Genomic DNA, 27,704 nt, shown 5'->3' on the forward strand with positions numbered 1-27,704 from the left:
TTAAAGACTGAAAACTTTCACTTTTGATTTCTGTGCATGGCCATGCGTCAGGCTTGGTTTTTCACAACAACGCAGAAAACAGTTTCCGCTTCAAGCAAAGACGTTAATAGGCCTCTCCTCATTTCGACACTCTGAAACTATCGCTGTTTTTGACACAAAAGAAAAAGATTGAAGAACATAACAGGTGAGTGAACAGATATTTGTAGGTTATTGAGTATATCGAACTCTGTGCGCATTTAATGAATATAACATCATCGAACAACTCTTCCGCTTTCGATTTTAATTCAGATAGTGTGTTATGCAATTTTAACAGTCATTGAGGCGCCTGTCTTTTTTGACGTCTGTTTGTCAAAACCAAGGTAAGATTTATCTGAAATGTCAATAATAAAGTAGGCTATAGCTACTTAAGTTAGGCCTACATGTTACTAGTTACTCTGTTTCCGGGTCTAGCGAACAGGATTTGTTGCAGTTTCGTAGATGACATATTCTATCATTAGAAACATGGATAGCATATGCATTGTGTAAAAACACGACGTTTATGCTTTAAAGCAATGCTTCCAAAACACATGACTTAAACTGTACTTTTATACATTTACTCCCTTTTATTGTGCTGTTTGTCGAATTGTTATGGCTCTTACGATGCATAATTGTATTGTTTCACTGTATTGATATACTTGCAGTTCTTATCTTAAAGTTTACTCAAAAATAAAATAAAACCAAGTCATAAGTTAGTATACGCGCCCTCATGCAAAACCTGACTTCTCCAGTTATGTAATTACATTTGTTTCAATAATAATGAACGAAACGTTATAAAACTGAACGTAACTTTTTCAGAAACTCTCAAAAATATGCCATTACAAAAGAAGAAAAACACAATCAAAATGAAAAAAAAAATGACATTGATCTTAGCCTACATGCTCTTTTTGTTCGAGTTCTGAAGAAACTGGCCTACACTTATTTCGGTCATGTCACTACACTCAGAAACTTTGGGATGATATTGGTGTGTTTGTCAAGTGTAAGATTTTGCCAGGCTTCTCAGTACATATGAAAAACATTAGGCTATATTTGGGTATTATGACTCTGACCACACAAACGAAAATAACAGTTTTGCTGTTAATTAAAAAAAATGTCCTAAACAAATTTCACATTCACAAATGCAAATTCTCCAACTGTAAACCTGTCTTCTCTGTTTTCCTAAAATAAATGGAAAACTATTTGAATGTAATCTCAGTGTCTAATAAGAAAGCTATAAGGACTGTTAGATATGCTCCGTCTTTGATCTCCTTGTGTAATTTTGTTTAGATTTTGGCCCTCTTTTTATTCTTTGTTTTTTTTTTGTTTGTTTTTTTGTGGTGGATATTATGTGAGGTATGTTTATACCTTTGTATGTTTTTGTTCTCTGCATTAATAAAAATAGAAAAGAAAAAAAAAAGCTCTCGCGGTGATTTGTATGCAATACGTCGTGCCTTGTGTTACTAAATATATAAATAATATTTGACCTTAGATCGTCTCAGTCTGTAAAGATGAGCTCTCAGGAGACACGGAGTAGCGTCATCTTCCTCCTCCGCTTGTCCTTCAAGGCAGCTTGAAGTAAGCTTGTGTTACTGAAGTAACCAATAACATCGATGCAAGTTTTTCATGTTACAGTATGCTACAGTTTGTTGCGGGTTATTATTGTCATTCAGTAAGACAAGCTTACTTCAAGCTGCCTTGAAGGACAAGAGCTCATCTTTACAGACTGAGTCGATCGAAGGTCAAATATTATTTACATATTTAGTAATACAAATCACAATCACGTGCGCTTTCCAGTATATGCGCGCCACTGAGTGGCGTCTTCCCGGTCAGAGAGTACCTGTCCATCAAAAGCTCACTATCCAATCAGAGTAGATCACTGTTAAGCCCGCCCCCACGAGAGGTTTGTGTCAAAACACCAAACGAAAAACTGCGAAACGTAAGCGAAATCTGAGGCAATGAATTCAGAATCCACGATTAGCGAAAACGAATCTTTGAAAAATATTAACAAAGAATGAAGCATATTTGAAGAGCCTATTAAATTTGTGCGACTGAGTTCATTTTTTTTCATTTTGATTGTGTTTTTCTTCTTTTGTAATGGCATATTTTTGATAGTTTCTGAAAAAGTTACGTTCAGTTTTATAAAGTTTCGTTCATTATTATTGAAACTAATGTAATTCCATATCCAGTGAGACTAAAAGCCTCAGTTACCATTTACTTTGCATCTTTTTTCCCCCATGCATACAGTCAGTCACTGGTGGCTTTTTGACATAACTTGACTATGAGGAATATAATTTTGGCTGGTCGCTTCTTTCCATCCTCAGAGTCCATTTGAAAACACTATTGCCGCTGTTTACTATAATGGCTGGCATGCCGTATGGTTGTAAGCCCAAGTAGACGAGAACGCGCATGATGTCACATTTTGTGAATTTTCGCGCCAATTCGGGCCCGACTCCACACACAATTGAGCCTACAGGCTGATAGAGGCAACCGTGGTGGACAGTCGAGGTGTCATTCTTTTTTTTACATCATGGTTTGATTTTTTTAAAGTAAAAACCTCCACATAGCTCCTTTAAAGGGTTAGTTTACCCAGATAGCAAAATTATTTAATGAATAACTTACCCTCATGTTGTTTCAAACCCGTGAGACCTCCGTTTATCTTTGGAACACAGTTTAAGATATTTTAGATTTAGTCCGAGAGCTCTCAGTCCCTCCATTGAAGCTGTGTGAACGGTCTACTGTCCATGTCCAGAAAGGTAAGAAAAACATCATCAAAGTAGTCCATGTGACATCAGAGGGTCAGTTAGAATTTTTTGAAGCATCGAAAATACATTTTGGTCCAAAAATAGCAAAAACGACGACTTTATTCAGCATTGTCTTCTCTTCCGTGTCTGTTGTGTGAGAGAGTTCAAAACAAAGCAGTCTGGATATCCGGTTCGCCAACGAATCATTCAGTTCACCAAATCGAACTGAATCGTTTTAAGCGGTTCGCATCTCTAATACGCATTAATCCACAAATGACTTAAGCTGTTAACTTTTTTAATGTGGCTGACACTCCCTCTGAGTTCAAACAAACCAATATCCCGGAGTAATGCATGCACTCAAACAGTACACTGACTGAACTGCTGTGAAGAGAGAACTGAAGATGAACACCGAGCCGAGCCAGATAAGAAGAATCGAGGAGCTGATGATACTGCGCATGTGTGATTCAGCGTGAAGCAGACTGACACACAGAGCGCCTGAAACGAACTGATTCTTTTGGTGATTCATTCTGAACTGATTCTGTGCTAGTGTTATGAGCGCGGGTAAACCGAAGGCTTGAATCAAGGGCAATCATCGCAAATGACGCCATTACGTCGAGCGCAAAAGAACAGGTGAACCGTTTTCTTCAACTGGTTTATTGAATCGAACTGTCCGAAAGAACTACTGGTGATCCGAAAACCGATGCAACTGGTTCTTGACCTGTGAACAAGTCGTTATCTGGCTCGGCTCGGTGTTCATCTTTAGTTCTCCCTTTACAGCAGTTCAGTCAGTGTACTGTTTGAGTGCATGCATTACTCCGGGATATTGGTTTGTTTGAACTCAGAGGGAGTGTCAGCCACATTAAAAAAGTTAACAGCTTAAGTCATTTGTGGATTAATGCGTATTAGAGATGGGAACCGTTTAAAACGATTCAGTTCGATTTGGTGAACTGAATGATTCGTTGGCGAACCGGATATCCAGACTGCTTTGTTTTGAACTCTCTCACACAACAGACACGGAAGAGAAGACAATGCTGAATAAAGTCGTCGTTTTTGCTATTTTTGGACCAAAATGTTTTTTCGATGCTTCAAAAATTCTAACTGACCCTCTGATGTCACATGGACTACTTTGATGATTTTTTCTTACCTTTCTGGAAATGGACAGTATACCGTACACACAGCTTCAATGGAGGGACTGAGAGCTCTCGGACTAAATCTAAAATATCTTAAACTGTGTTCCAAAGATAAACGGAGGTCTCACGGGTTTGGAACAACATGAGGGTAAGTTATTAATTACATAATTTTGCTATCTGGGTGAACTAACCCTTTAAGGATGCAATAACATGAAAAGTGCTAGTAATGCAATGTTTAAACATTGTTCAGAAAAGTAAAAGATAGAAAAGGCGGAGATTCCGAATTTTTTTTTTTTTTTTAAAGACAATGAATATTTCTTTAATATTGTCAGGGATTCTGCTGTCTGGACAGGGTTACAGGAAGATCGTTTTAACCTTCTTACAGACTTCCAGCCTGGACAAGATGTTGTGCAGATTACTTTGATTTTTAAAACTATATTAGTAAATGTTGAAATTAATATTGACTAAGATTAATAAATGTTTTAAAAGTATTGTTTATCATTAGTCCAGTGTTAACAAATGAATCCTTATTGTAAAAATTTAAAAAATTAAAATAAAATCGGATTCCAAGAAAACAAAAAGAAACTAGAAAATGTAGTTCTAAGTGGGACTTTTAAGATTACCAAAAGGGGAGTAAAACACTTTAAGACATTAAAAGGAAATTCAAGAAAATATTTCAATGTGATGTCTTTGAATTGTCCAGTAAGACTTTATTCCAACACAACATTCATTTTCATTTAATGATTGATGCTTCATTTTCTCAAGTCATAGGGGTCTGTGTCCTGAGGAAGCTACAAGCCATGAGTGACAAGGAACAGGGTTGGATGCCACTGGTTTCAGAACAGGCTGCCGTTCTTGCAAGGTGTGGTGAAGCCTTTTGTCATGCTGTTAATGTCAAATTTAATTGCACGGCTATTCTCCGCAATGTGGAAGAGGCTGGCTCCTTTGGTAGTAGCACAAGTGGTGTCTGGCGCGCTGAGAAGAGGTACTCCACAAAGCTGTCCAGCGGAGTCGAAGTATCAGTCTGGAAAGATGATCTTACACGTCATAAAGTGGAGGCTGTGGTCAATGCAGCCAATGAGAAACTAAATCATGGAGGTGGTCTTGCACAAGCACTGTGCACGGCTGGAGGACCAATGATCCAGAAATGGAGTCATGACATTATACAAAAAAATGGACGAGTGAAAGTTGGTGAGGCTGTGTACACTTCTGCTGGAGATCTACCGTGTAAATATATCATACATGCTGTTGGTCCCTGCTTGTCTCCAAACCCATCCAAGCGGGAGACTGATCAAGCTGCACCATACTTATATAATGCAATCAACAGTATCCTACATATTGTCTTAAAGGAAAACATTTCCTCTGTTGCAATTCCTGCCTTAAGTTCTGGCCTGTTCCATTTTCCAAGAGATCGCTGTGCAGACATTATTGTAAAGGCTATAAAACAGTTTGATGAATGCACAAGTTTTCAAAGCAACTTAGAAATCCATCTAGTCAATAATGATGAACCCTCGGTCCAAGAAATGGAGAGAGCAGTAAAGGCGATTTTGGTGCAGTCCAGCATATCTGGCACATACAGCGGAGCTGTTCAGAGCAGCATGGCTTTGTCTTTAAACAGCAAGTTCCAATTTTGGAATGTAACACTGCAACTTAAAACAGGGGCTATTGAAGAAGAAAAGGTAAGACAAATATGTAAAGCACAAGAAAGAGTGATCAATTAAAAAGCTTTAAGTTGATTGAGATATATTATCAAAACTGTTTTGTATAAATTTTCCAACTGCTAATACAGTAACTCATTACATTTAGTAATTTTGAAAAAAAAGGAAAAGTTTTTTTCCCTCATATAAAAACAGGGAAATGCTAATTACATTAACACTCTTCCTTTTTCTTTTCACCTTGCTTTAATGTCCAGGTTCATGTAATTGTGAATACAATTTCAGAAGATTGTAATTTGTCCATGGGGCTAATTTCAAAAGCAATTTTGAACAAAGCTGGCAGAAAGATTCAAGATGAGATTTCCAGAGGAAAACACAGTTATTCCACAAATGTCCATGTGACAAAAGGACATAATCTGAATTGTCAAGCAGTTTATCATACTGTTTGCGTAGTTAGATCTGACCCTATGGCCACACAGGTAGATTGGGTTTTTATTAGTAATTCAGGCCATTCATATCAGTCTCTGTACCCACTATCTGTTTTGGTTTTGTTTGTAGATTCTTTATAATGTGGTCTCAGAATGTCTGTGGAAAGCTTCAATGGTATACAAATCCATCTCCTTCCCAGCTATTGGTACTGGTAATCTGGGCTTTAAGAAATCTGAGGTTGCCAGAATCATGACAGATGCTGTGGCAAATTTTGCCAAAAGTAACATGAAAAAACTGGATGTAAACTTTGTTGTGTATCCAAAGGACAAGGAGATGATGGAGGTGATGTATGCTAATAAAGTACTATGCTTTTCAGTTGTTTAACATAACCAATTTTTTATGTCCCCATCGCATGACAGAATTCTTTAATCAGCATCTTGATACTGAATTATGAAAAAGTGAATGCATAAGTTAAAATTAATCAAGCACAAAAGCAGTTCAGTAGAAAATCTACTTTTCTCATGTGTGATTTCATTGTAATGTTTAGGCTTTTGAAAACGAGATGAAAACGAGGAACGAGAAAGCGAAAGCAGCAGAGTCCCCAGTAGTGTACAATGACATAAAAACAAGTAAGCAAAACAAATTTCATTGTTTTTGTTTTTATGGTAAATTTTGCTGATTTTACAGTGTCATGCTTTTGCCCATATCGTAATGTTAACTACTGAGATAGACGTTCATTACTCTCAAATGCTTTCAGACTTTGCATTTGCAGCCAGTGAAACCACAGCACATAAAATGCCATCTGTTGAGTTCGACAGTGTTTCCAGGGAAGCTCTGAGAGAAGCAAAAGAGTGGACAACCAATATGCTAAAGCCATCAGATATCATGACAATAAAGAATAATCATGTCATATATCTTGGACAAGATGACCATGCAAGTCTTCTCTCTCTCCAAACAATGTTGAATGTTTGCATTGAGGAGTTCTTCAGGAATGGTAAAGGTGGCATAACCATCACTGGAAACCCTTCAAATGTCAGTTGTGCAGCAATTGAGGTGGAGTCCATGCTTTGCAAGGCTCAGGAGGAGTTTGCACAAGCTGAGGAACGTGACATGCTGTATTCTGTTGTTCGCTGGAGCTGTAAAGATGTACCTTGGATACAAACACCTGAAATCAGTGCAGATTTGGAGAAAGCTTATTTGGCAGGGAATGTAAACCATGAGATTAATACCCACAAAGTCAATTTGATTCACAAGACTTTGGTTGATGACTATGGGAGAAGCAGCAATGTGGAAAGGACATGTATGTTCAAATACTTGGACTGTAAATAAATTATAGTTTAATAAATGTAATAGTTTTCTCAGTATAGTGCTCATGTTAAGTTTGTCATTCATAGCATCTGGATGACCTGATCCAGTCTTTTCTCCTTTACTATACAGGTCTGCTGGATCGTTTTAAGTCTCTCAACAATTCATTTTATTCAAGAACACCTGAGACCAGGAATGATTATTTTGGAAAAGAAGCATGGAAAGCCTTTAATGTTGTAAAGGTGAGAAAGCTGCCATCCCAATCACGATACTATAGTTATTTTCTTAGAGTTGCTCTTTATTTTAATCCCCGTTCAACTATAAAATGCAAAGGCAGCAATGAGGACGTTTAGCACAAGGCTTTGATACTAAAAGAATGTAATGGCATGTGGTTGCACTGGTTGTTACAGAAGGAGAAGATAGAGAACATTGCGCTGAAGCAGCTGTTCAAAATGAATATGCAGAGATTGAATGACAAACCGAAGTGCCTCTACCAGCGTGTGTCCGCTCAGTTCTGTGATCTCATCTGCAGAGTAGGCTTTCAGAAAGTGTTCGCACCTCCTGCAGGTAACAAATGTGAAAATATTCAGAATAATATATATATATATATATATATATATATATATATATATATATATATACAAGGAATGCCTGTATATATTTATGTATTTTTAGTTTGTGTTTTTAAGGTGATGTTTGGGATTTCTATGTTAATTTTTTTTTATTTGATTTCTAGAGCAAAGGTATGGCAGTGGAATATACTTCAGCAGTACAGTCGATGGAGCAATGAAGCTGTGGAAAGACCAGGAACATGAGCAGTACATCTACATCATTCAAGCCCAGGTCCTCACTGGGAAGTCCACTATTGGTTCCCCACATCATATTTTGCCCCCTCCCTTACATGGAGACCCTTTAGATTGTTATGATAGCTTGTCTGACATGGTGCAGACATATGTCATCTTCAATGGCCAGCAAGCTCTTCCTGAATACCTGATCATATATACCAGACCAAGCCATGTGTAAAGATGCAGAGAGCAAAATGCAAACACAGAGAACATAATTGAGAACATAATTTTTTAGGGCAAATGTATGGCTGGATATGTAGATTTCAAAACACTAATTTTTTTTAATACTTAAAAAAAAAAAAACCACAGACAGTGTTATGTCCAATGACATATTCTCTTTTATGTTATCTGCATTGTGGTATGATTTCTTTTTGTGGTTGTTTCTGGCTCCTCCTCCTCTGGCTCCTCCCACTTTTTCCAGTATGGCAGGTAATTGATTGCCTTTTTCAGCTGCACCTGCTCACCCCCTGAGAGAGAAGCAGTATAAAAACTGAGCAGAACTCTCAGAAGATGAGAACTTCTCTTTAGAGCATGTCCTGTGTCCAGTCCAGCTCAGTTTAGTTTGTAGAAGCCATTTGTGGTTCTGTATGGTTGTTTATCTTCATTAATTGAAAGAATGGTTGACTAACTTCCTGTTGCTGTTAGAAGCTCTTGCTAAACTTTGTGCTCTGTGATGAGCAAGATATTTCAAGTTACTCAGCCTACAGGTTTGCTGTTTTAAAGTTAATTAGTCTCTTCCTGCGTTACCAACTGCTTAAACAGATATTCTCTTGATTGATTCTTTGTTTCCTTGTTTGCCTTTTTTCTTTTTGTACTATTTGAAACCGTTTTCTCCTGGTTTGAGGTTTAGATCGGGAGAGAGTGTATAATTTTGTTGTTGATTTTTTTTTTCTTATTATTTTCTTTTTCTTTGATCGGTTTAGAAATAATGTAACCCAAAGAAAAGAGATGCATAAAAATAATTTTGGCATTGTTCCCTCTCCTTAAGGTTTTTAAAAAACATTTTTTTGCTTTCCTCTTAATCATGTGCACTCCAAGCTGTTAATAAAGCCTTTTAAAGCGATCTTGTTGTAATGGTGGTTGTTGTGCTGTGGCAGGGGCTCGGGCAAAAACCCCTCTTGTAAGATGTGATAGACCGTAAATAATGTGCAAAAATAAAAATAAGGAATTAAGGTCTTTGTAATCATTAGTCTAAATTAGACATTACTGGATGAGTGATAGATTTAATCTTTCAGATTTTTCCTCACAGGTCTTGGATTAACTACTGTGCTGTTAAAATTATTTTGTAGTGTTTTAAAATTTATTTTAATGAGTTTTATAAACCCATGTATTGAAAATATATATATTTTTGTAATGAGTTTTTTATGCTCACAACAGAATGCAAATCAGAGCAAATATGTTTAAAGGGTTCAAATTATGCAATTTCAAGTTAATTTCTCTTTGGAGTGTTACAAGCTGTTCATGAATGGATAAGGACCCTAAAGTTGCAAAGACTTAAGGTCTCAAACCAAAAGAGATATTCTATTGGATATATGAACACTAGTCCGCGCCCTCCTAAAATGCCTTGTTTAAATGCCCCCACATGTCTAGGTCACTGTGTGGGAAGATTTCCATAATACCACCCAAATGTTTATTCAAATAAAGAAAGTGTAACTTTGATTCTTGCTGTTGCCGCCAGCGATATGTTGTGGAGACGCTGCGTTTCATTGCGACAGCGAAACTAGTTTGTTTGGTCTTCCAAAAGAGGACACAGAACAGTTCAACCCAAATATTTGTGTGTACAATGCATTTTATGCAGGACTGTTTCCTGAACCTGGGAGAGTAGCCTACAATGCCGGCTGTTCTGACTCACTCGTGACTTATACTGTCTTTTTACGTTGTGTTGCGTATCGCGCTGCATAAACATAAAACCATTTTAGAAAGCCGGTGCTTGGAGGAGCATTAATAATGTACAATATGTGGAAAATGATGTTTTTTGAACTTTAAACCACAAACACATTTCATTTCACCAATTAAATTCATTTATTCATTAATGCAATACAAATGACCATTTTGATTACAAATGATTACTGATGTTTATTTATCAGTAATCTAAGTCTTTCTATTCATGTGATGTAATCTGTACAACTGAATTATACTGAACGCTTTGACTCAAATAAAAGCCAACATTTAACTAAACATTCAGTCATGGTGACGTTTATCTTTACATTATTATAGCTATATACAATGGACATTTACTTCAATTTATACTATAAAATATTTATTACAGAACTATAACAAATATATAAGACATTTAACATCTGTAATGTAAGAGTTGCTATACATAAAAGATTAAATATTAGGGTCAAAAAGATTTTAACAGCAAATATATCGAGTGTTCAAAACATACTGTTATTATAATATTTCTGTAATTATATATACAGTATATATATATATATATATATATATATATATATATATATATATATATATAATGTGTGTGTGTGTGATAAGAAACATTTAAATGCAAATCAAATTTTCATTCTACTAAAGAGGAATACAGAAATAAATATAGCTTGATTCAAATTTAGACTCAGATTTTGATTTTTCATTTCAGTCTGTTCCATACAGTATGTCATGATAAAATATTTCACATAAGATTTTTTTTTTTCAGAAGGAAGCTGATGCCAACAGGTGACTAGAATGTCATATCACCTTGAATTCACTAGACACATGAAGCCTAAATGACAGAAAAGAGTAATCTTGCTTGTTACAAGGCCAAAGTGTCTAAAAACACAGATAATCACATAAATGGATACTTCCTATTGAATGTTATTGCTGTTGTCTGACCCAATTTATGAGTCAGTGGCTGATCAAATCGGATCAGATTCTGGACCAAATACTCTAAACAAGTACACGTTCACATTTAATTCACTTTTTGACCACTAAACCACCATGCTTTTGAGAACATGATTGTGCTAACGGACAAAGAATAAAAATTTTGACATCAATCTTGTCTAGACCTGACATGCCCATCATATCAAACTATCCAGTAATGTTTTAGGGCTCCTCACATCTTGAGAATCACAGATTAGAAAAACCACATTGACATCACTTTTATAAATTAAAGGGGTGGTTGATTGCAATTTCCCTTTTTTAATATTAGTTGGTGTGTAAAGTTGCTGTTTGAGCATAATATCTGTTACGACGCTGAAAGTTCAATGCAATCGCAGTTATTGACTATAACAAGCTACTTCCCAGGTTTGTGACATCATTGATATAACCCCACCCCCGGGAACATGCAATGGAGGGGGGCGAGGCCATGTTGCACTCCTTTAGAGAAGAGGAAGAGTTGTTGCCATACTCTCACGAAAAAATCTATTCATATACCAATCATGATTCTGTCTTCTAACAATTCTAATGGATTCACAAGTTTCAAAATCAATGTTCTAAAGCTCCTCGTGTCCCATGCTCTGCATTTCTCTCTCTCTCACACCTGATCATCAGCTCGTCAGCGCCAGTAAACTGTGTTCCAATTCATTATCGAAGGAGATTCATCTGCAATAATGGACGCGATATTGCGTAGCTTGTCAGTGATCTACGGCTTTGTCTATTAAATGCCACTCCATTTAAAAGCAGGTGATGGCGCTTTAGCTGTAATCATGGAACCAGATTTACTGACTAAATGTGCATGATCATATCGTTAGATATATCGCCCAGCCCTAATAGAAAGACAGATATTTTTTCACATTCACACTCAGTTATGAGAAGCATTATACATGGACGCGTGTACGATTGCTGTACTGTAATAAAGCTTTAATCAGGATAAAACTGTATATTAGAAGCTAACAGAAGCAGTAGCATTTACAAACAACAGCATATCTAAAAGTAGAGACAACAACAAATAAAAAACATACTGTTAAGAGACGTGCACTTGCACAGGTTCTGCGCGATCCTCTTCACTAATATCCTTTGCATCTCAATTGGGTTCAAACTGATAAGCAATATTAACGCCGCTATTGTTTACAATATAACCAGAGCACATGCCACTTAGGTGAGGGGTGGGATATTTAGACGTGCACTAGGCGGTTTAGCAAATCACAACACACTGGGCCAGAGGGGCTTTTTTTTTCGTTCTTTTTTTTTTTTTAAACAAAGCATTAACATATGTTAATCAAATCAAAATAAAGGAGAAAAAAAAGTCAACCACCCCTTTAAGAAATTAACCATTTGTAGGGTTAAAACAATTATCCACTGATGCTATGTGAGGTATATAGCAATATAACGAAACTATGCATTTGTAAGACACATTTTTCTCTTTTGCCTCAAAATAATCCATTACTGAACCAGCACAAGCTGACCTGCGGTCACAAATGAGCACATACTGTCCCAACTTCCATTAATACATTACGCACTTTTCATAAGGATGGATATTCCTCACACACTCATTCACACAGATCACTCTGACTCTGAGATTTCCATGCCATCCACCAGCAGCGTGTGAATGATGCCATCTCGTCTCTTGCCGCTGCTCACTGCCTTGATGCAGCAGTCATGGTCACCCAGAGTGAAGTGTGTCTCTGTGCCGTCATCAACAAACTCACCCTGAGGGAGAAAGACATGTTTTACTCCTGAATGAATGGTACTGTAGTTATGGTACTCACATATGTTGTGGAAAAGGTATGTTCGGTAGGGCTATGACCACATCTACTAGACCTGGGTGGGCATTGTTATCATTTCTTACATGTAAATAAGAAAATAATACATTATAATAAAAAATATTAAGACTTTACATTAAAGTTTGATTTGTTAGCATAGTTAATGCTTTGGATATAATGAACTAACAATGAACAAGAATTTGTATAGCATTTATCATTTTAGGCTCATATTAAGTTACACACTTTTTTATAATAAAGTTAATAAATATAATGTTTATTGCTGACTTACATTCATTCATAATTCATTACCTAATGTTAATTTATACAACTTAAACTGTTAAAAAGTACGAAGAAAAATTAAAATGGAAATCAGAAATCAACAAATAAATGCTTAACAAATATTGTTCATGGTTAGTTCATGACATAAATAAATAACTAAATAAATATTAGGTAAAAAAATGTTAGCCTGAATGCACTGTAAGTCGCTTTGGATAAAAGCGTCTGTTAAATGCATACATTTAATTTAAATTTAATTTAATTTAAATAAAGTTTAGCAAATTAATATAAATGGATAAAGTAATTGCTGGACTTACAGCCGTTTCCATTTTCTGTCCATTGCACCATATATCCATGGTATCTTTCTCTGTTGAGGATGGAAGAGTTTATAAGTGATCAACTAGTAGGTTGCAGCATGAGTGATAAAGATAAAAACATCAATATGAATCCTACTTTACCAGACTAGTCTCACTGACTCACCTTGAGTGCTCTGATCTGTGACTTACTGTAAATCTAGGATCTCAGCATTATCCAATGTGTGTCTGCCATTGCGGCTACATTCATTTGTCTTGTGCTGAGCTTTTCTTGTTGGCACTTTACTTGTCTTTTCAGTCACATTAGTAGTCAGTTATGAAATACTCTAACTGTACTTTATTATTATTTAAAAGCATAAGCCAAATGACCGCAGGTAATGGTTAGCCTAAGTGGCAGGTGTCCAAACTGGTACACAAAAAGATGTTTTAATTTGAATAATCCATGATGTTATCATAGTCAAATTATATATTAAAAACATGCAACTGGGAGGAATTAATTGCACAATGCTTAAATTATTCATGTGAAAAATGGGGATTTCTCTATATCAGCTTTCAGTAAAGCTTGATATCTGCTCACTGGCGCCGCTATGAGGTTAACAAAACGTGTGTTTTATTACTAGATAAGCTGCTTCTGCACTAATTACTTAAAGGGATTTGTAATCTTTTTTTTAACCTTCATTTAACCTAGAGTTAATCTATCATTGCTGCTGTGCAGGTTAAGTGAGGAAAGGCTTTCAGCATTTCAGAGAGCAGCTGTACTATAAGGACAAAATAACAGATTGTGTTATTTGTTGTGCTCATTGTTATCCACTTATACCAATGCACACAAAATGAATCCTTGCTTTTGTATTCTACATTATAGTAGAATACAGGTCGGGGGAACGAGATGCAAAACTTCATCACTGACCAATAAAATCACATATTAATTTTAGGAACCTGTGACCAGGTATTTCTTACCTAGAACCACTCTGCAGTCGATGCCTTCGAGGTTGAGGAGCCATGTGCTGGTAACTTTGGAGCGATTCTCCATGTACTTCTTCAGGCTCTGTCCGTTAATCTCGAGAGTGTATTCATATGCAAAGCCGCTCACTGCATCTATGTTAATAGTGGCCTTTGTATTTGTACCACCCACATGAAAAGTCTCCTTTCCAACCAGTTTGAACATCCAATCTCTCCTTATGACTTCCTGGGACAGTTATGAACAAGCCTGTGAGGCATCGGCACTTATTTTCCCATCATTATAATGAAAATACTCATGTCACATATTTCTAAAACACTAAAATCAACATCATCAACTAATGGAAAAATATATATATAATTACAATATTATATTATAATTACACAGCTCTGGCTACCGATTTTCTGTATAGATTGTCTTCAGTAAATTCAATGTCAACAAACTAACTCCAACCTTTTCATTTATTTCCATTATTGTTTTGGTCTAAGTTATCCATAATTAGCAAACCTAAATTTACATTTACATTTATTCATTTAGCAGACGCTTTTATCCAAAGCGACTTACAGATGAGGACAGTGGAAGCAATCAAAAACAACAAAAAGAGCAATGATATATAAGTGCTATAACAAGTCTCAGTTAGGTTAACACAGTACACCTAGCATGGGATTTTAAATAATATAATAAATAAAAAGAAAACAGATAGAATAGAAAAAGAATAAAGCAAGCTAGTGTTAGAGGTCTTATATATATATATATATATATATATATATATATATATATATATATATATATATATATATATACATACACAAAAATTTCATAATAAATGAAAAAAAAAATAGATTACAAAAAGATTTGAAAGGTAGTTAATTTATTTTTATTTTTTTTAAGATTAGAATTAGAATAGTGAGTTTTAAAGTTAGAGGGTCAAATAAAGATGGAAGAGATGGGTTTTAAGCCGATTCTTGAAGATGGCTAATGACTCAGCTGCTCGGATAGACTACATAGACTTTATTTAATAAATTCTAAGTACATATACTGAACTTGACAAAGTATTTTCCTGAATGTCAGCTTTTTGTACTAGGACTAGTAATTCGTACCTTTCCATCGATGTAAATGACCCGTTTTCCTGTGGTTGTGCCATGTTCAAACTCAATCCTGTGCACACCGTCGCTCAAAGCCACGTCCCACACAGCTACAAGATCTCCTGACATCTTTTGTCCTCCAGTGCCTAACAGAAAAATCAATATAGATACACATGACTGAATTGCTCATAAAAGCTAGGAATAATAGTAAACAAAAATGTTTTATGAGAAAAGGCAGAGTAGAGAAGATGAGTAACATTACAGCATACAAACAGGATCATATAAGATAAAGTATGTATATATATATATATATATATATATATAGATAGATAGATAGATAGATAGATAGATAGATAGATAACATGATTTTCTGTGGTAAGAATACTTTAAGAAATCCTGCCAAAGCAGGTTGTTGGCGATGTGTCAGAGCCATTAAATCTGTGAACCGGAGTAATCTGTCGGTCATTCAAAACGCAAGAGTCAACAGCATTAAAGACAATAATAAATACATGTAACTTAACGTAGTTACCGATCCAAATCAGAGCAGAAATAAAACGCTTTTGTGTATATTTGATCAGCTTTTCCTCAAGGTAGAAAACAGTGACACAACTGACGCCAACGGCATCAACACAACTAGCTCCAAATTTAGCCAACAACAAATCTGCTCCAGCTAACAACAGTAACTATGGCAACAGCCTATTCTTCTTCGTCTACCCGCGTTTATGAAGGTTTAAACGTCACAGTAGCCTCTACTGACTTCTGCTGGCAGTAAAAACAGAGCCGCATTCACTGAACTTTCAGTGCATATACACGCCAGTTTTTATCCATTATTGTCTATGGTTTTTATACAGTTTATGATACACGCTTACACATCCATACACATACATGCGCAGGGCTCGAATTGAGGGGGTTGTGGCCCGGTTGAAAAACAAAATTGACAAAAAAACATCCCCTTGGTAAAACCACCATCCCCCTAACCATCCTCTTTAGAATAAAATGTGCATTATTTAATTTTTTATTTGAATAACTTATGATAATTCACAAACAAAATTGTGAGTGGCCTCGGTACTGCAAGCTACTCGCAATCGGAAGCAAGTTTTCGCGCTAAATGGTTCAGGTGCATCTTTTGAAGTTCTTTAAAAAGAAGACAACAGAAAAGATGTGTTTTTAACTTGACTGTAATTTAAAGACATTCCCAGACATTATGGTATTGTGTTGTATTTATGACGGATTGAGAGACGATAAATATCGAGTCACCGACTTTGCAAAAAACAAACAAAAACACGCCTTGAGCCCAAAAGCCTTCAATGCGCTATGAAGGCTGTTAAAATACAGTTAGAATGCACTTATAAATCAAGCATTGAAAGAAAAAAAAACATTTTCTGAATATTTTCGAATATTTCTGCGTGAGTACAAATGTGCTATTAATCAGAATGAATGAATGAGCTTTATTGTCAGGTATATTTACACATACAAGGAATTTGTTTTTGTGATAGAAGCTCCAAAGTACAACAGAATGACAGATTCATTCTGGATTGCTTGAGGGAAGAAACTGTTCCTGTGTCTGGTTGTTCTGGTGCTCAGAGCTCTGTAGTGTCGACCAGATGGCAACAGTTCAAAGAGGGAGTTTGCTGGATATGAGGGGTCCAGAGTGATTTTGCCAGCCCTTTTTCTCACTCTGGATGTCAATGTCAATGTCAATGTCACCTTTATTTATATAGCGCTTTAAACAAAATACATTGCGTCAAAGCAACTGAACAACATTCATTAGGAAAACAGTGTCAATAATGCAAAAATGATAGTTAAAGGCAGTTCATCATTGGATTCAGTTATGTCATCTCTGTTCAGTTAAATAGTGTCTGTGCATTTATTTGCAATCAAGTCAACGATATCGCTGTAGATGAAGTGTCCCCAACTAAGCAAGCCAGAGGCGACAGCGGCAAGGAACCGAAACTCCATCGGTGACAGAATGGAGAAAAAAACCTTGGGAGAAACCAGGCTCAGTTGGGGGGCCAGTTCTCCTCTGACCAGACGAAACCAGCAGTTCAATTCCAGGCTGCAGCAAAGTCAGATTGTGCAGAAGAATCATCTGTTTCCTGTGGTGTGGTCCTGGTGGTCCTCTGAGACAAGGTCTTTACAGGGGATCTGTATCTGGGGCTCTAGTTGTCCTGGTCTCCGCTGTCTTTCAGGGCAGTAGAGGTCCTTTCTAGGTGCTGATCCAGCATCTGGTCTGGATACGTACTGGATCCGGGTGACTGCAGTGACCCTCTGATCTGGACACAGACTGGATCTGGTGGCCACGGTGACCTCGGAACAAGAGAGAAACAGACAAATATTAGCGTAGATGCCATTCTTCTAATGATGTAGCAAGTACATAGGTTGTTATGGGAAGTGTTTCCGGTTCCGGTTTACCTAATTAATGCAGCCTAAAAATCCTTTAACGGATTTGGATAATAAAAGCATATTAGTATGTTATGTGTATGCCAGGTTAAAGAGATGGGTCTTTAATCTAGATTTAAACTGCAAGAGTGTGTCTGCCTCCCGAACAATGTTAGGTAGGTTATTCCAGAGTTTGGGCGCCAAATAGGAAAAGGATGACTACAGTTCTTGAAGAGAAGGGAGGGTTGTACCAATGATTCGCTCAGCAGCCTTGACTACCCTCTGTAGTCTTCTGAGGTCCGATTTAGAAGCTGAGCTGAACCAGACAGTTACTGAAGTGCAGACGATGGATTCAATGAAGGTGGAGTAGAACTGTTTCAGAAGCTCTTGTGGCAGGTTAAACTTCCTCAGCTTTTTCACAATGGAGTCAATGTGAATGTCCCACTTCAGGTCCTGAGAGATACTGGTGCCCAGGAACCTGAATGACTCCACTACAGTCACAGTGCTGTTCATGATGGTGAGTGGGGGGAGAGCAGGGCGGTTTCTCCTGAAGTGTAGTAAACTTTCTCATCTCCACTGTTTTGAGCGTGTTAAGCTCCAGGTTGTTTAGAGTGCACCAGACAGTCAGCTCTTTAACCTCCTGTCTGTAAGCAGACTCGTCACCGTCCTGATTGAGGCCGATGAGTGTGGTGTCGTCTGCAAACTTCAGGAGCTTGACAGAGGGGTCATTAGATGTGCAATTGTTAGTGTACAGGGAGAAGAGCAGTGGGGAGAGAACGCAGCCCTGGGGAGCTCCGGTGCTGATTGTACGGGTGCTGGATGTGTATATTCCCAGCTTCACTAGCTGCTGCCAGTCTGTCAGGAAGTTGGTGATCCACTGACAGATAGAGGTGGGCACGGAGAGCTGAGTTAGTTTGGGCAGGAGGAGGTTTGGGATGATAGTGTTAAAGGCCGAGCTGAAGTCCACAAACAGGATCCTCACATAAGTCCCCGGTCTGTCTAGGTGTTGCAGAACATAATGCAGTCCAATGTTTACTGCATCATCCACAGACCTGTTTGCTCTGTAGGCAAACTGAAGAGGATCCAGTAATGTCTTTAATACAATAATTGTATACAATAACGCATAGCAACACGTTTCATTCCTTGAATGAATCAGATTTTAAATGAATCGAGTGAACCAGTGCTTCAACAGTCCATTCAGATTGACTCATTTGTTTCATTTCTAATTGAATCAGCCGTTTTGAATGAATTGTTTAATTTGAATGATTCAATAAATAATTTATTAAAACATGGACTTGCTGACACAAACTTCCATCCATGATATTCCTAAACAAGACAAGGTGCCTGCACTACCAGCACAAAAACACATTTAGCAAAATATTGACCCAAATTCCGCCTTTTCAGTCACCAGAAGTGGAAAAAAATGGATTTGTGGTGTACTCGCTTATTATATACATTTAATACATTTTAACTGAATAGGCCTACTTGTTATTTAGAATGCAGTTTCATGTTTTTCATTTGCAGAACAAAATTAAAGAAAAATTGTTACTTAAAAATACAATACAAAGATGTGTTAATACTAAGAAACTATTTGACAAAATCACACAAATAAAAATAATGTATAGGCTACAGTATAGTTGCTTTCATAAGCACAATCATAGCACATGTTGCAATCAGTTTTTTTAGAGAAGAAGCAACGAACAACAGAGCAGCCATAGGGCTGTCAGTAGGATGTTGAGTCATTTTAAAGGTTTAGGGAGATTTTTTGTTTTTGTTTCTTTGAATATATTTTTCATTAATTCATTTAATTCAGTCAAAAACCAATTTTTTTTAATCCATTTGTCATTTAACATTATAAATGAATCCATTTTAAGCTATGCATGTTATGTACATTTTCAGTGTTATATATATATATTTTTTTTTTTATTTATTTATTTATTTTTCTTTAATGACCATAAATCTATTTATTCAAACAGTGAAGCATAGTCCACGCCTTGCATCTCAAAGCTGGAGCTGGGCTTACAAAATAGCAATACAATAAATTGTTTTTTTTTCCCCCAACACAAAAAGCTTCAAGGAGAAGTATAAGTCTACTATTTTTGAAACGTCAATACAATCGATACAATCATACGGCCAGGGCTTTTGTCAAATGTCAACGTGAAGAAACCACATGACGCACCGATGACGCAAAACACCCGCGACGCGACGCAGAAATCCTTCGGCGACATTGAAGACGAGACTGTCAGACAGACTCAGCGGAGTTTGTGAAGTTTCGCGATGGCGTTGCGGTTATTTAGGCTGGTTGGGCCCTCGGGTGCAGCAGCTTGGAAAGCAGTATCGCCTGTGACGACGGTAAGATTGATAAACAGCCTCTACACTCCAGATGAACAGTTGATCTGCTCGGTCGGGCCTCGTGTAGTCCAGACTGAAGGACAACAGGAAAACTACAGCTGTAATAAAACACGTATTACTGTCACATTGATACATTAGATTGTTCGTATGTTTGGTGGCCCTATATAACAATGAAAACTCCGTATGCAGCTCACGCTAGTTCTGTCAAAACAAACTGTTTTGTTGTTTTGTATTGACAAACCGTGTCAGCGATTACTAATGGCTTGACACTATGTATAGAGAGATTGTAGCTGATCATGACTATGTGTACGCTGTCAAACTACCGTATTTGCAGTAAAATATAACAGGATATTTTAAACCCTTTAGGCTCAAATCCACACAAGTGCTGTCAGAAACCTGCAGTATGGCTGGTGGGCTTATGCTCTGGGGGAGAGGACAACCCCCCGCTTCAAGGAAAACAGCAAGATCATTTCCATTGATGGCAACTTGGCATCTGGAAAGGGAGTGCTTGCACAAAAATTGGCAGACAAACTGGGTAAGATAATATCTGGCTTACATCTGTTTTAAAATTTTTATTTTATGTATGTTAAGTGCTTGTGTGTCTGTTTGTATGTGTACGTAAAATAAAATGATTAAATGTGTCTCTGATCAGGAATGCTGTACATGCCAGAGCCAGACACACACTATGTGGACAAAATGACAAAGGAGAAAGTTCCTCTAGATAAGGCTTTTAATGGAAACTGCAGTCTGGAGAAGTTTTACCTGGAGCCCAAAGCCAGTGATGGTAACTCTTACCGTCTGCAGTGTTGGATGTACCTCATGAGGCTGCTGCAGTACTCTGATGCCGTTGAACACCTGCTCTCTACAGGTAAAACACACCTGTTTGATACCCCATAGCTGTTCACTTGAATAACAAACAGTTTGTCATTGTGATTGAAAATCAAAACTATAAAGCACAAGGATATTTTCTCTTTCCCTTTCTCAGGACAGGGAGTTATTCTGGAACGCTCTCCATTTAGTGACATTGTATTTGTGGAGGCCATGTTCAAAGAAGGCTTCATCCGAAAGCAGTGTGAGTGATTATGTCCGAAACTCATAATATGAAATAATGTAAATAGTGAAAAAAAGCTGGTGGTCATATTACAGCATATAGTATATCAGAGCTGTTTATTGAAATGAAAAGGATGTATGGTATATGATGCTATTCTGCAGGTGTGGATCACTATAATGAGGTTAAGGGCATCAGTATCTCTGAGTTTCTTCCTCCTCATCTGGTCATCTATGTGGACGTTCCTGCTGAAGAGGTCCAGAAAAATCTCAAGGCATCAGGAAAGGTTTGCGTGAGGAATAATTCATCTTTTGATTTTAATGTACAAAAAGAACACAAAATAATTTCTTAATTATGTTTTGATTCTTTTGCCACTTGAAAGCTTTTTATATACATATCATTGGGGAAACAAATTAGAAAATGTTTAAATTTTTGTTTGTCAAAAAAATATTTTTTTACTATATATATATATATATATATATATATATATATATATATATATATATATATATATTCATACAAGTTATGAAGCGATTTTTCTATTTCAGTTTTCATGCTAAAACTATCTCCGCTTTGATTAATAAGGGAACTGAGTAAAGAATTTAATATTTCAGGAGATTTTGATGAATGCAAGAAGGGATGATTATAAAATGGTGACTGAATAACCAACAGGACATGTGTGAATTTCCTTTTTTTTTGTCGCCTTACACAGTCATACCTCCAGAATGTTCCTTTAAGCTACCTGAAGAAGATTGAGACGGCGTACAAGAAGAACTTCCTTCCTAAAATCAGGTCATATATATGCATTTATATCAGTATTTTAATGTTTGTTTTATAGTATCATTAAACATTTTTCTTATAGATCTGAGTTATTGTTTTATTTTAATTTGATAAAGTTAAAAGCAGGTGGTTAATCTGGTGATGTGAGTATATCAAACAAGATTTCAGTTTTAGTTTTAAAATCTTATGTTTGATTTTCAGTGAAGAGGCAGAGGTTCTTGCGTATGGCACAACCCAAGCCCAGGACATTGAAAGGGTAAGGATCAAACCTGTATATGGAGGACATTGAGGCTGGCAAATTTCACTGCTCTCACTCTATTTTTCCTTTTCAGGTTGTGGAGGATATCGAGTACCTCAAGTTTGAGAAGGGCCCTTGGCTGGAGCAAGATGACGTCACTTTCCACCATATGCGAATGTTGTGAGTGCTTGACTTATTTCCATTTCACTATTTTCTTCTGTAGACTGTTACTTGTGCTGGCTGGAATTATGTTATTTAGTTTTGGTTGGCAACATCAAACACATTGAATAAATCTCTGTTGATATCATCCATACTTGCTTTAATTCTTTAACTGAGATATATATATGTGTGTGTGTGTGACCTTGGACCATAAAACCAGTAATAACCAATCACCAGGTATATCTGTAGCAAAAGCTATCAATACATTATATGGGGTCAAAATGATACATTTTTCTTTTCGCTAAAATCATTAGGATATTAAGTAAAGATCTTGTTCCGTGAAGATATATTGTAAATTTCCAACCGTAAATATATCTAAACTAAATTTTTGATTAGGTATATGCATTGCTAAGAACTTCATTTAGGCCACTTTCTCAACTTTCTCATTTGGCAATTTTCTCAATATTTATTTATTTTTTTGCACCCTTAGATTTCATATATTCATCTTTCAGATGTTTGAATCTGAATTTCATAAAATTGTCCCTTATGACTGGTTTAGTGGTCCAGGGGTCACATTGATTTTATTATATGATTAATTTAACATTTTTATTTTTGATTTAATTATGATTTCCAATCTAATAAATGATACCAACCATCTGAATCGAAGCATGTCATGTTAGTAAATGTAAAAGTGAGCCAGCTGTTTGTTTTCTCAGTTATTGTGTCTTAAGCAGTAACAGTAAATACAATACTTTAACAGCTTTTCAATAATGGAAAAATACATACATTGAATTACTTTGAACAGTACTGAAAAACATATATAAACATATATAAAAACATTAAATATATATTATTTCAGTTTCGGGCAGAATAAACTTTGCATTGCTGCCACTTCAAGAATCAGTAACATTTGCTTGTATATAGTGAAAAGAAGAGAAAGAAAGGTTCTGTAAGTTTTTGTGCCCTCTAGCGGTTCAAAGAAAATGAAAGCAAATGTGCCTTTTCTCCCATTTTTCCCCATTCACTAGTGTGGAGGACAAGCAAAGAGTAGCCAACATGACCTGCATCCCCAGATATCTTCCAGAAGTTACAGTCGGTGCTCATGAGTTTGATTCTGCCTACTATGCTTTCAAATCAGTAAGTGCCCTCCACTGTGCCAATAAATGTAAAAGACTGATCATAGACCACATGTAATGGGTTGCATGTGTTTAAAATCATATTTTGTGCATGTGCAACTATGTCTGTACTGAATAAGCTATTCTTCTTATTTCATCAGGAATGACAGGTGATATTAACTAAATTTATTAGAGAGAATGGAGCAGTGATGCTTTGGGTGTCTCAGTGTTGATAGATCGTTCTTAAATGATGTTTTTGCCAGATACATTAGTGTACAAGTTATTCTGTCCAGGAGCCCAAACAATGTCCCAACAGGTGCCTGCATAATGAGTGAGTGTTTTCACAAAGCAGGAGTGTCACCTGAGGACATTCAGTGATACCTGTGGCATTATAAAATCAGGAGACAGATAGACTTCTGGAGTGGGTGACAGAAGCACTTTGTATGACCATTAATGATTCCTGGCACTGTTATATTGATCTCGGGGAGTGTTGAGCTCCTTGTCGTGTTCAGCCATCAGATTTTTCATCTGCTCATCTTATCACCACCTTGTCAGTCCTTTACTCTAAAACATATGGAGCTTTACCTCAGCCGAGAGAACACGTGGAAGTGGAGCTCACAAATAAAGATTACGTGTCTAGTCTATTACTTTATTTTATTTTCAATGCATTTCTTTAAAGGTTACTGTAAAATGTTGCCATTGCACACTGGGGCTTTAAAGAATCAAACTTTGACATGAAAATCTCTCCTTAGCTCCCAGGAAAGAAGTACGCTGAAGGTTATAATGAAGACGTCGGGGACAAAGGCATCTGGCTGAAGTGAGAAACGCTGTTGTCGCTGGTGGGAAGGACATCTGAAAGACAGATTCCTTGTGGTATTTCAACCATTTGTCCATGTCTTGTGGGAAAAGATATATTCTGCTTATACGCAGCTGAAGATATCATTGTACATTGCTATTAAAACATCCATTGTATATGTTAAAAAACCTGTTTCCTTTTATTTTGACTCAGTGTTGTTCTTGGGTGGGATCTTGCTTAGGTCAACTTAAACTCTGGTTCCAAGGTCTTGGTCCCATGAGGCCCCTGGACACATCTTTGGAGACCTCTTTGGCAAAGCCAGGTCTTGTAGCAGTAGTCAGAGGCCCTTAATTCAGTCATGACGGACTATTCAAACTAGATGCTAATAATACAGACTAATACATTTTACAGTTCTTGTAATAAATCACTAAGAATTATTATTGTTAATACATTTATATTGGAAAAGTGAAAATGGTGCAACAAATGTGACACCTAACCAAGAAAGAATTCAGTAAGGACAAACAGAAACATCTGCCCACCAATATTTTGTTTCATTGCGGTGAGACGATGACTAAACACCCCAATTAAAATACTTAAAAAATATATTTATTTATTTTTTTAGAAATGGCACAGTGCGAACTGACCACAGCTCATTAGACATCCGAAACCAGTCGTTTCTCGTCACTCAGAGATGAGAGGAGATGATATGTGTCTGCGGCGGGTTTGCGCTGCCGCTGCCGGTAAACGAGCGACCCGCGCGTCCAGGAATAGCGCTGCCTCGCGCCGCTGCTCATTTGTTCCTGAGTGCCTCTCATATTACCAGCAATTCTCATATTCTGGCCTTTAAGGTTGATTATTCACCAAAATCTCCAATGACCCTGAAATAAAAGTGGCTGTTTAAAAAACGCCGGACTTCATTCCATCGCTTTCATCTATATTTACAAACGTCCGAGTCCCTCTATAAAATGGAACGGGATTCATAAATGTACATAGATTTAAAACTGATTAATGCTGTGAGAGAGAATCTGTTTACCTGTAAAGCTCAAAAACTTTCAATGGAGATAGAAAATGAAGAAAATACCTTAAAAGTGTCTTGTTTCAAAATGAGGGAATCCAGCACCACTGTAAGTAGCCTACAAGTTTGTTTCCCTTTAAACTGAGTAACAACATCACTGAGATGTGGTTGTGTTTGCTGCTATTGTTCTTTTTTGTTTATGTTGTTAAATTTTGTTTATTTTGTTAAAACCTTGTCAGTTTTGCGTTTCAAATTTGTCATTACAAGTAGTTTTGGGTGGAAATCATCAGAGGGCGCTGTACATCCTGTTTGACTGGCTTTATCTTATTATTTTCTTTTACTGTGTATGGGCTTTATTAATAGGAATAGTTCACCCAGAAATGAAAGTTCTGTTATCATTTATTAAGCGCAATGTCGCAGCCTATGATTTTCTTTCTACTGTCTCACTTACAATTCACTTTTATTGTGTGGAAAAAGATGCAATGAAAGTAAATGGTGACTGATGCTGTCAGTTCCCATGCTGCATAACATTTAGAGAGAGAGAGAAAAATAGTTATATTGGTTCGTAAATTAAGATAGAATGTTATAATTAGTCCATAGGATGGCCGTCCCTTTACTTGTCTCTCATTCCTCAGAGGAGGGCACTGTTGTACCTTCCATCTTAAAGAAACCAGCCTTGTAGTCTCTTATGGATTCATGTCTCACAAAACAGAACTCCTTCTTTTTCTCCTTCACTTGTTTCTTGTATATCTGTCTTTACGAGTCTTTTATTTTGATAGCGCTCTTTTAAATGCATAAATATTTCATACCCATAGATCCTTCCACAGCTTTTATTATATGTGCTCTTTTAGTAGATGTTGCAGGGCTGGTAATGACTTGACAAGGCAAATAGGGCTCTGAATTTAAATTAGAAATGGTTAGAAAAGGGCACAACATTTGCATTAAACTACATTAATGCATTTTCAAAAAGGGTTTAAGAGGCTGATTTCAAACGGTTGTGGATGAAGAGCTATGAGTTGTCACTTATTGGTGGTGTTATCCGGCAGCTTGGAGGGTTGGTCTGCTAAATGAGGATGATGGAAAGATAAATAAAGCTATTGTAGCAGTGCTGACAGACAATGGACACACAGCAATGGCCTGAAGCAACATGAATGGATGTAAAATGAACTCTGAATAACATCAATGACAAAGCAAAATAATTAGAAACAATTATTAAGAGATAATAGTTACTGTTTTGACTTCTGATTATACTCTACTTGAGTTTACATGTTTTTTTCTCAGAGTGTATGATGTATACTTTATTTTATTTATAAAACTTTACCATGGATGCATTAAATGATCAAAAGTGACAAATCTTTTGTAACATAAATCTCTTTACTATTTAAAAATAAATGCTGTTCTATTCAACTTGGCCTACTATTCATTCAAGAATCCTGCTTTGCTCTGAATATATTGCATGAATATATTACATTTTCAAAACATAAAAAAAAAAAAAAAGTTTTAATTATAATATTTCCCAATAATTGCTGTTTTGCTGTATTTTTGAGAGAGAAAGAGAGAGAAAAAGTGTACAGACCCAAAACTAGAACAAGTATGAAGGTAAAACAACATTATTCAGAATATCTGATATCATTTAACCTTGATCTTGACTAAACCATTCCCATAAAACATGACAAAAGTAATATCATGTTTTAAAATACACTTAAGAATTTAAGGAAGACCCCAAGGTCACATTTAGTTACATTCATCCAGCAGTTCTGTATCCTCATCCAAAAATTCTCAATATAACTACGTTTTTGATAGTATGAATTAGCTGGAAGATATGATAAAAGCTCGTCTCTGGCTGGGATCTCCCACACCTGAAAGTTCAAGACCTTTTGTGTGTCTCTAAAGAGAAGCTTTTACACTGTTTGAAAACCTGGGGCCACAATTTCACACTCGGACCATCACGAGTGGGTCTCCTTTGACAGCTCTGTTTTGCCTCATGTGACTTAAATCAGATTTCACACATCGTTTTAAATGCATCATTAACATGCGAGGAGAGAACATGATTGGCTTTTATTATTACTCATGTACTCTTGTAGAAGTGCTCCTTGTATTTTGGAAACGTTTGGAGAAATAGTAATGTACCATGGCTGTCGTTAAACTTAAACTGAGCTCTAGATACATTTTTATGTTCCCGCAAGGATAGAAAACCACACAGTTTCTGTGAGGGTTAACCTAGTTCTGTATAAAAACATTAAGTGTCAAAGGAGTCCCTATAATGGTAAATAAACTTGTGTGTGTGTCAGTTAAATAGTCGTATTTTTGAAAATGACCTACTAAAGGTAAAAACTCCTCACCATTTCCTTTACCATTTATGAGTGAAATTGATGTGCAGTAAGTGGGAGAAAGTTCCTCTAAAACATGCTAATTCAAATGAGCAACTCATG

At 36.5% G+C, this 27,704-nt stretch overlaps 3 protein-coding genes across 5 annotated transcripts; 2 read left to right on the top strand and 1 right to left on the bottom strand.

Annotated features, from left to right (window-relative positions):
* Positions 1-42: 42 nt before the first annotated feature.
* LOC132095198 (protein mono-ADP-ribosyltransferase PARP9-like) lies at positions 43-8,909 on the top strand. Of its 3 annotated transcripts, none has more exons than XM_059500002.1 (9): positions 43-184; positions 4,652-5,565; positions 5,799-6,020; positions 6,100-6,312; positions 6,518-6,599; positions 6,728-7,270; positions 7,408-7,517; positions 7,686-7,842; positions 8,012-8,909. In XM_059500002.1, exons 2-9 carry the CDS (start codon positions 4,687-4,689, stop codon positions 8,296-8,298), a joined length of 2,493 nt encoding a protein of 830 aa, XP_059355985.1. In that variant the 5' UTR covers positions 43-184; positions 4,652-4,686; the 3' UTR covers positions 8,299-8,909. The 3 variants fall into 3 exon arrangements, with proteins under 3 accessions (XP_059355985.1, XP_059355986.1, XP_059355987.1); XM_059500003.1 differs by having other exon boundaries at positions 49-184; positions 4,658-5,565; XM_059500004.1 differs by lacking the exon at positions 43-184 and adding an exon at positions 204-359.
* A 3,337-nt stretch (positions 8,910-12,246) lies between these two features.
* LOC132094719 (fas apoptotic inhibitory molecule 1-like) lies at positions 12,247-16,068 on the bottom strand. The gene is made up of 5 exons (XM_059499375.1): positions 15,920-16,068; positions 15,406-15,536; positions 14,305-14,533; positions 13,351-13,400; positions 12,247-12,704 (listed from the first exon to the last, which is right to left on the bottom strand). Exons 2-5 carry the CDS (start codon positions 15,517-15,519, stop codon positions 12,558-12,560), a joined length of 540 nt encoding a protein of 179 aa, XP_059355358.1. The 5' UTR covers positions 15,520-15,536; positions 15,920-16,068; the 3' UTR covers positions 12,247-12,557.
* Positions 16,069-19,953: 3,885 nt separating this feature from the next.
* ndufa10 (NADH:ubiquinone oxidoreductase subunit A10) lies at positions 19,954-24,445 on the top strand. Its single transcript, XM_059500005.1, has 10 exons — positions 19,954-20,121; positions 20,488-20,656; positions 20,774-20,989; positions 21,107-21,193; positions 21,334-21,455; positions 21,882-21,961; positions 22,151-22,205; positions 22,282-22,367; positions 23,375-23,483; positions 24,214-24,445. Exons 1-10 carry the CDS (start codon positions 20,047-20,049, stop codon positions 24,280-24,282), a joined length of 1,068 nt encoding a protein of 355 aa, XP_059355988.1. The 5' UTR covers positions 19,954-20,046; the 3' UTR covers positions 24,283-24,445.
* The last annotated feature ends 3,259 nt before the right edge of the window (positions 24,446-27,704 follow it).

This window comes from Carassius carassius, chromosome 19 (assembly GCF_963082965.1).
Source record: "Carassius carassius chromosome 19, fCarCar2.1, whole genome shotgun sequence".
Taxonomy (NCBI): Eukaryota; Metazoa; Chordata; class Actinopteri; order Cypriniformes; family Cyprinidae; genus Carassius; species Carassius carassius.

What these genes read in the sequence shown, in the direction of transcription:
- LOC132095198 (XM_059500002.1), top strand. Translation starts at nt 4,687, where the DNA reads ATGAGTGACAAGGAACAGGGTTGGATGCCACTGGTTTCAGAACAGGCT. An exon ending in AGGACAAGGAGATGATGGAG is followed by an intron (nt 6,313 to 6,517) that starts GTGATGTATGCT and finishes TGTAATGTTTAG; the next exon opens with GCTTTTGAAAACGAGATGAA. An exon ending in GTACAATGACATAAAAACAA is followed by an intron (nt 6,600 to 6,727) that starts GTAAGCAAAACA and finishes AAATGCTTTCAG; the next exon opens with ACTTTGCATTTGCAGCCAGT.
- LOC132094719 (XM_059499375.1), bottom strand. Translation starts at nt 15,519, where the DNA reads ATGTCAGGAGATCTTGTAGCTGTGTGGGACGTGGCTTTGAGCGACGGT. An exon ending in CGACTGCAGAGTGGTTCTAG is followed by an intron (nt 13,401 to 14,304) that starts GTAAGAAATACC and finishes CATCCTCAACAG; the next exon opens with AGAAAGATACCATGGATATA. An exon ending in GACAGAAAATGGAAACGGCT is followed by an intron (nt 12,705 to 13,350) that starts GTAAGTCCAGCA and finishes TTTCTCCCTCAG; the next exon opens with GGTGAGTTTGTTGATGACGG.
- ndufa10 (XM_059500005.1), top strand. Translation starts at nt 20,047, where the DNA reads ATGGCGTTGCGGTTATTTAGGCTGGTTGGGCCCTCGGGTGCAGCAGCT. An exon ending in CAGTATCGCCTGTGACGACG is followed by an intron (nt 20,122 to 20,487) that starts GTAAGATTGATA and finishes TAAACCCTTTAG; the next exon opens with GCTCAAATCCACACAAGTGC. An exon ending in CCTACTATGCTTTCAAATCA is followed by an intron (nt 23,484 to 24,213) that starts GTAAGTGCCCTC and finishes ATCTCTCCTTAG; the next exon opens with CTCCCAGGAAAGAAGTACGC.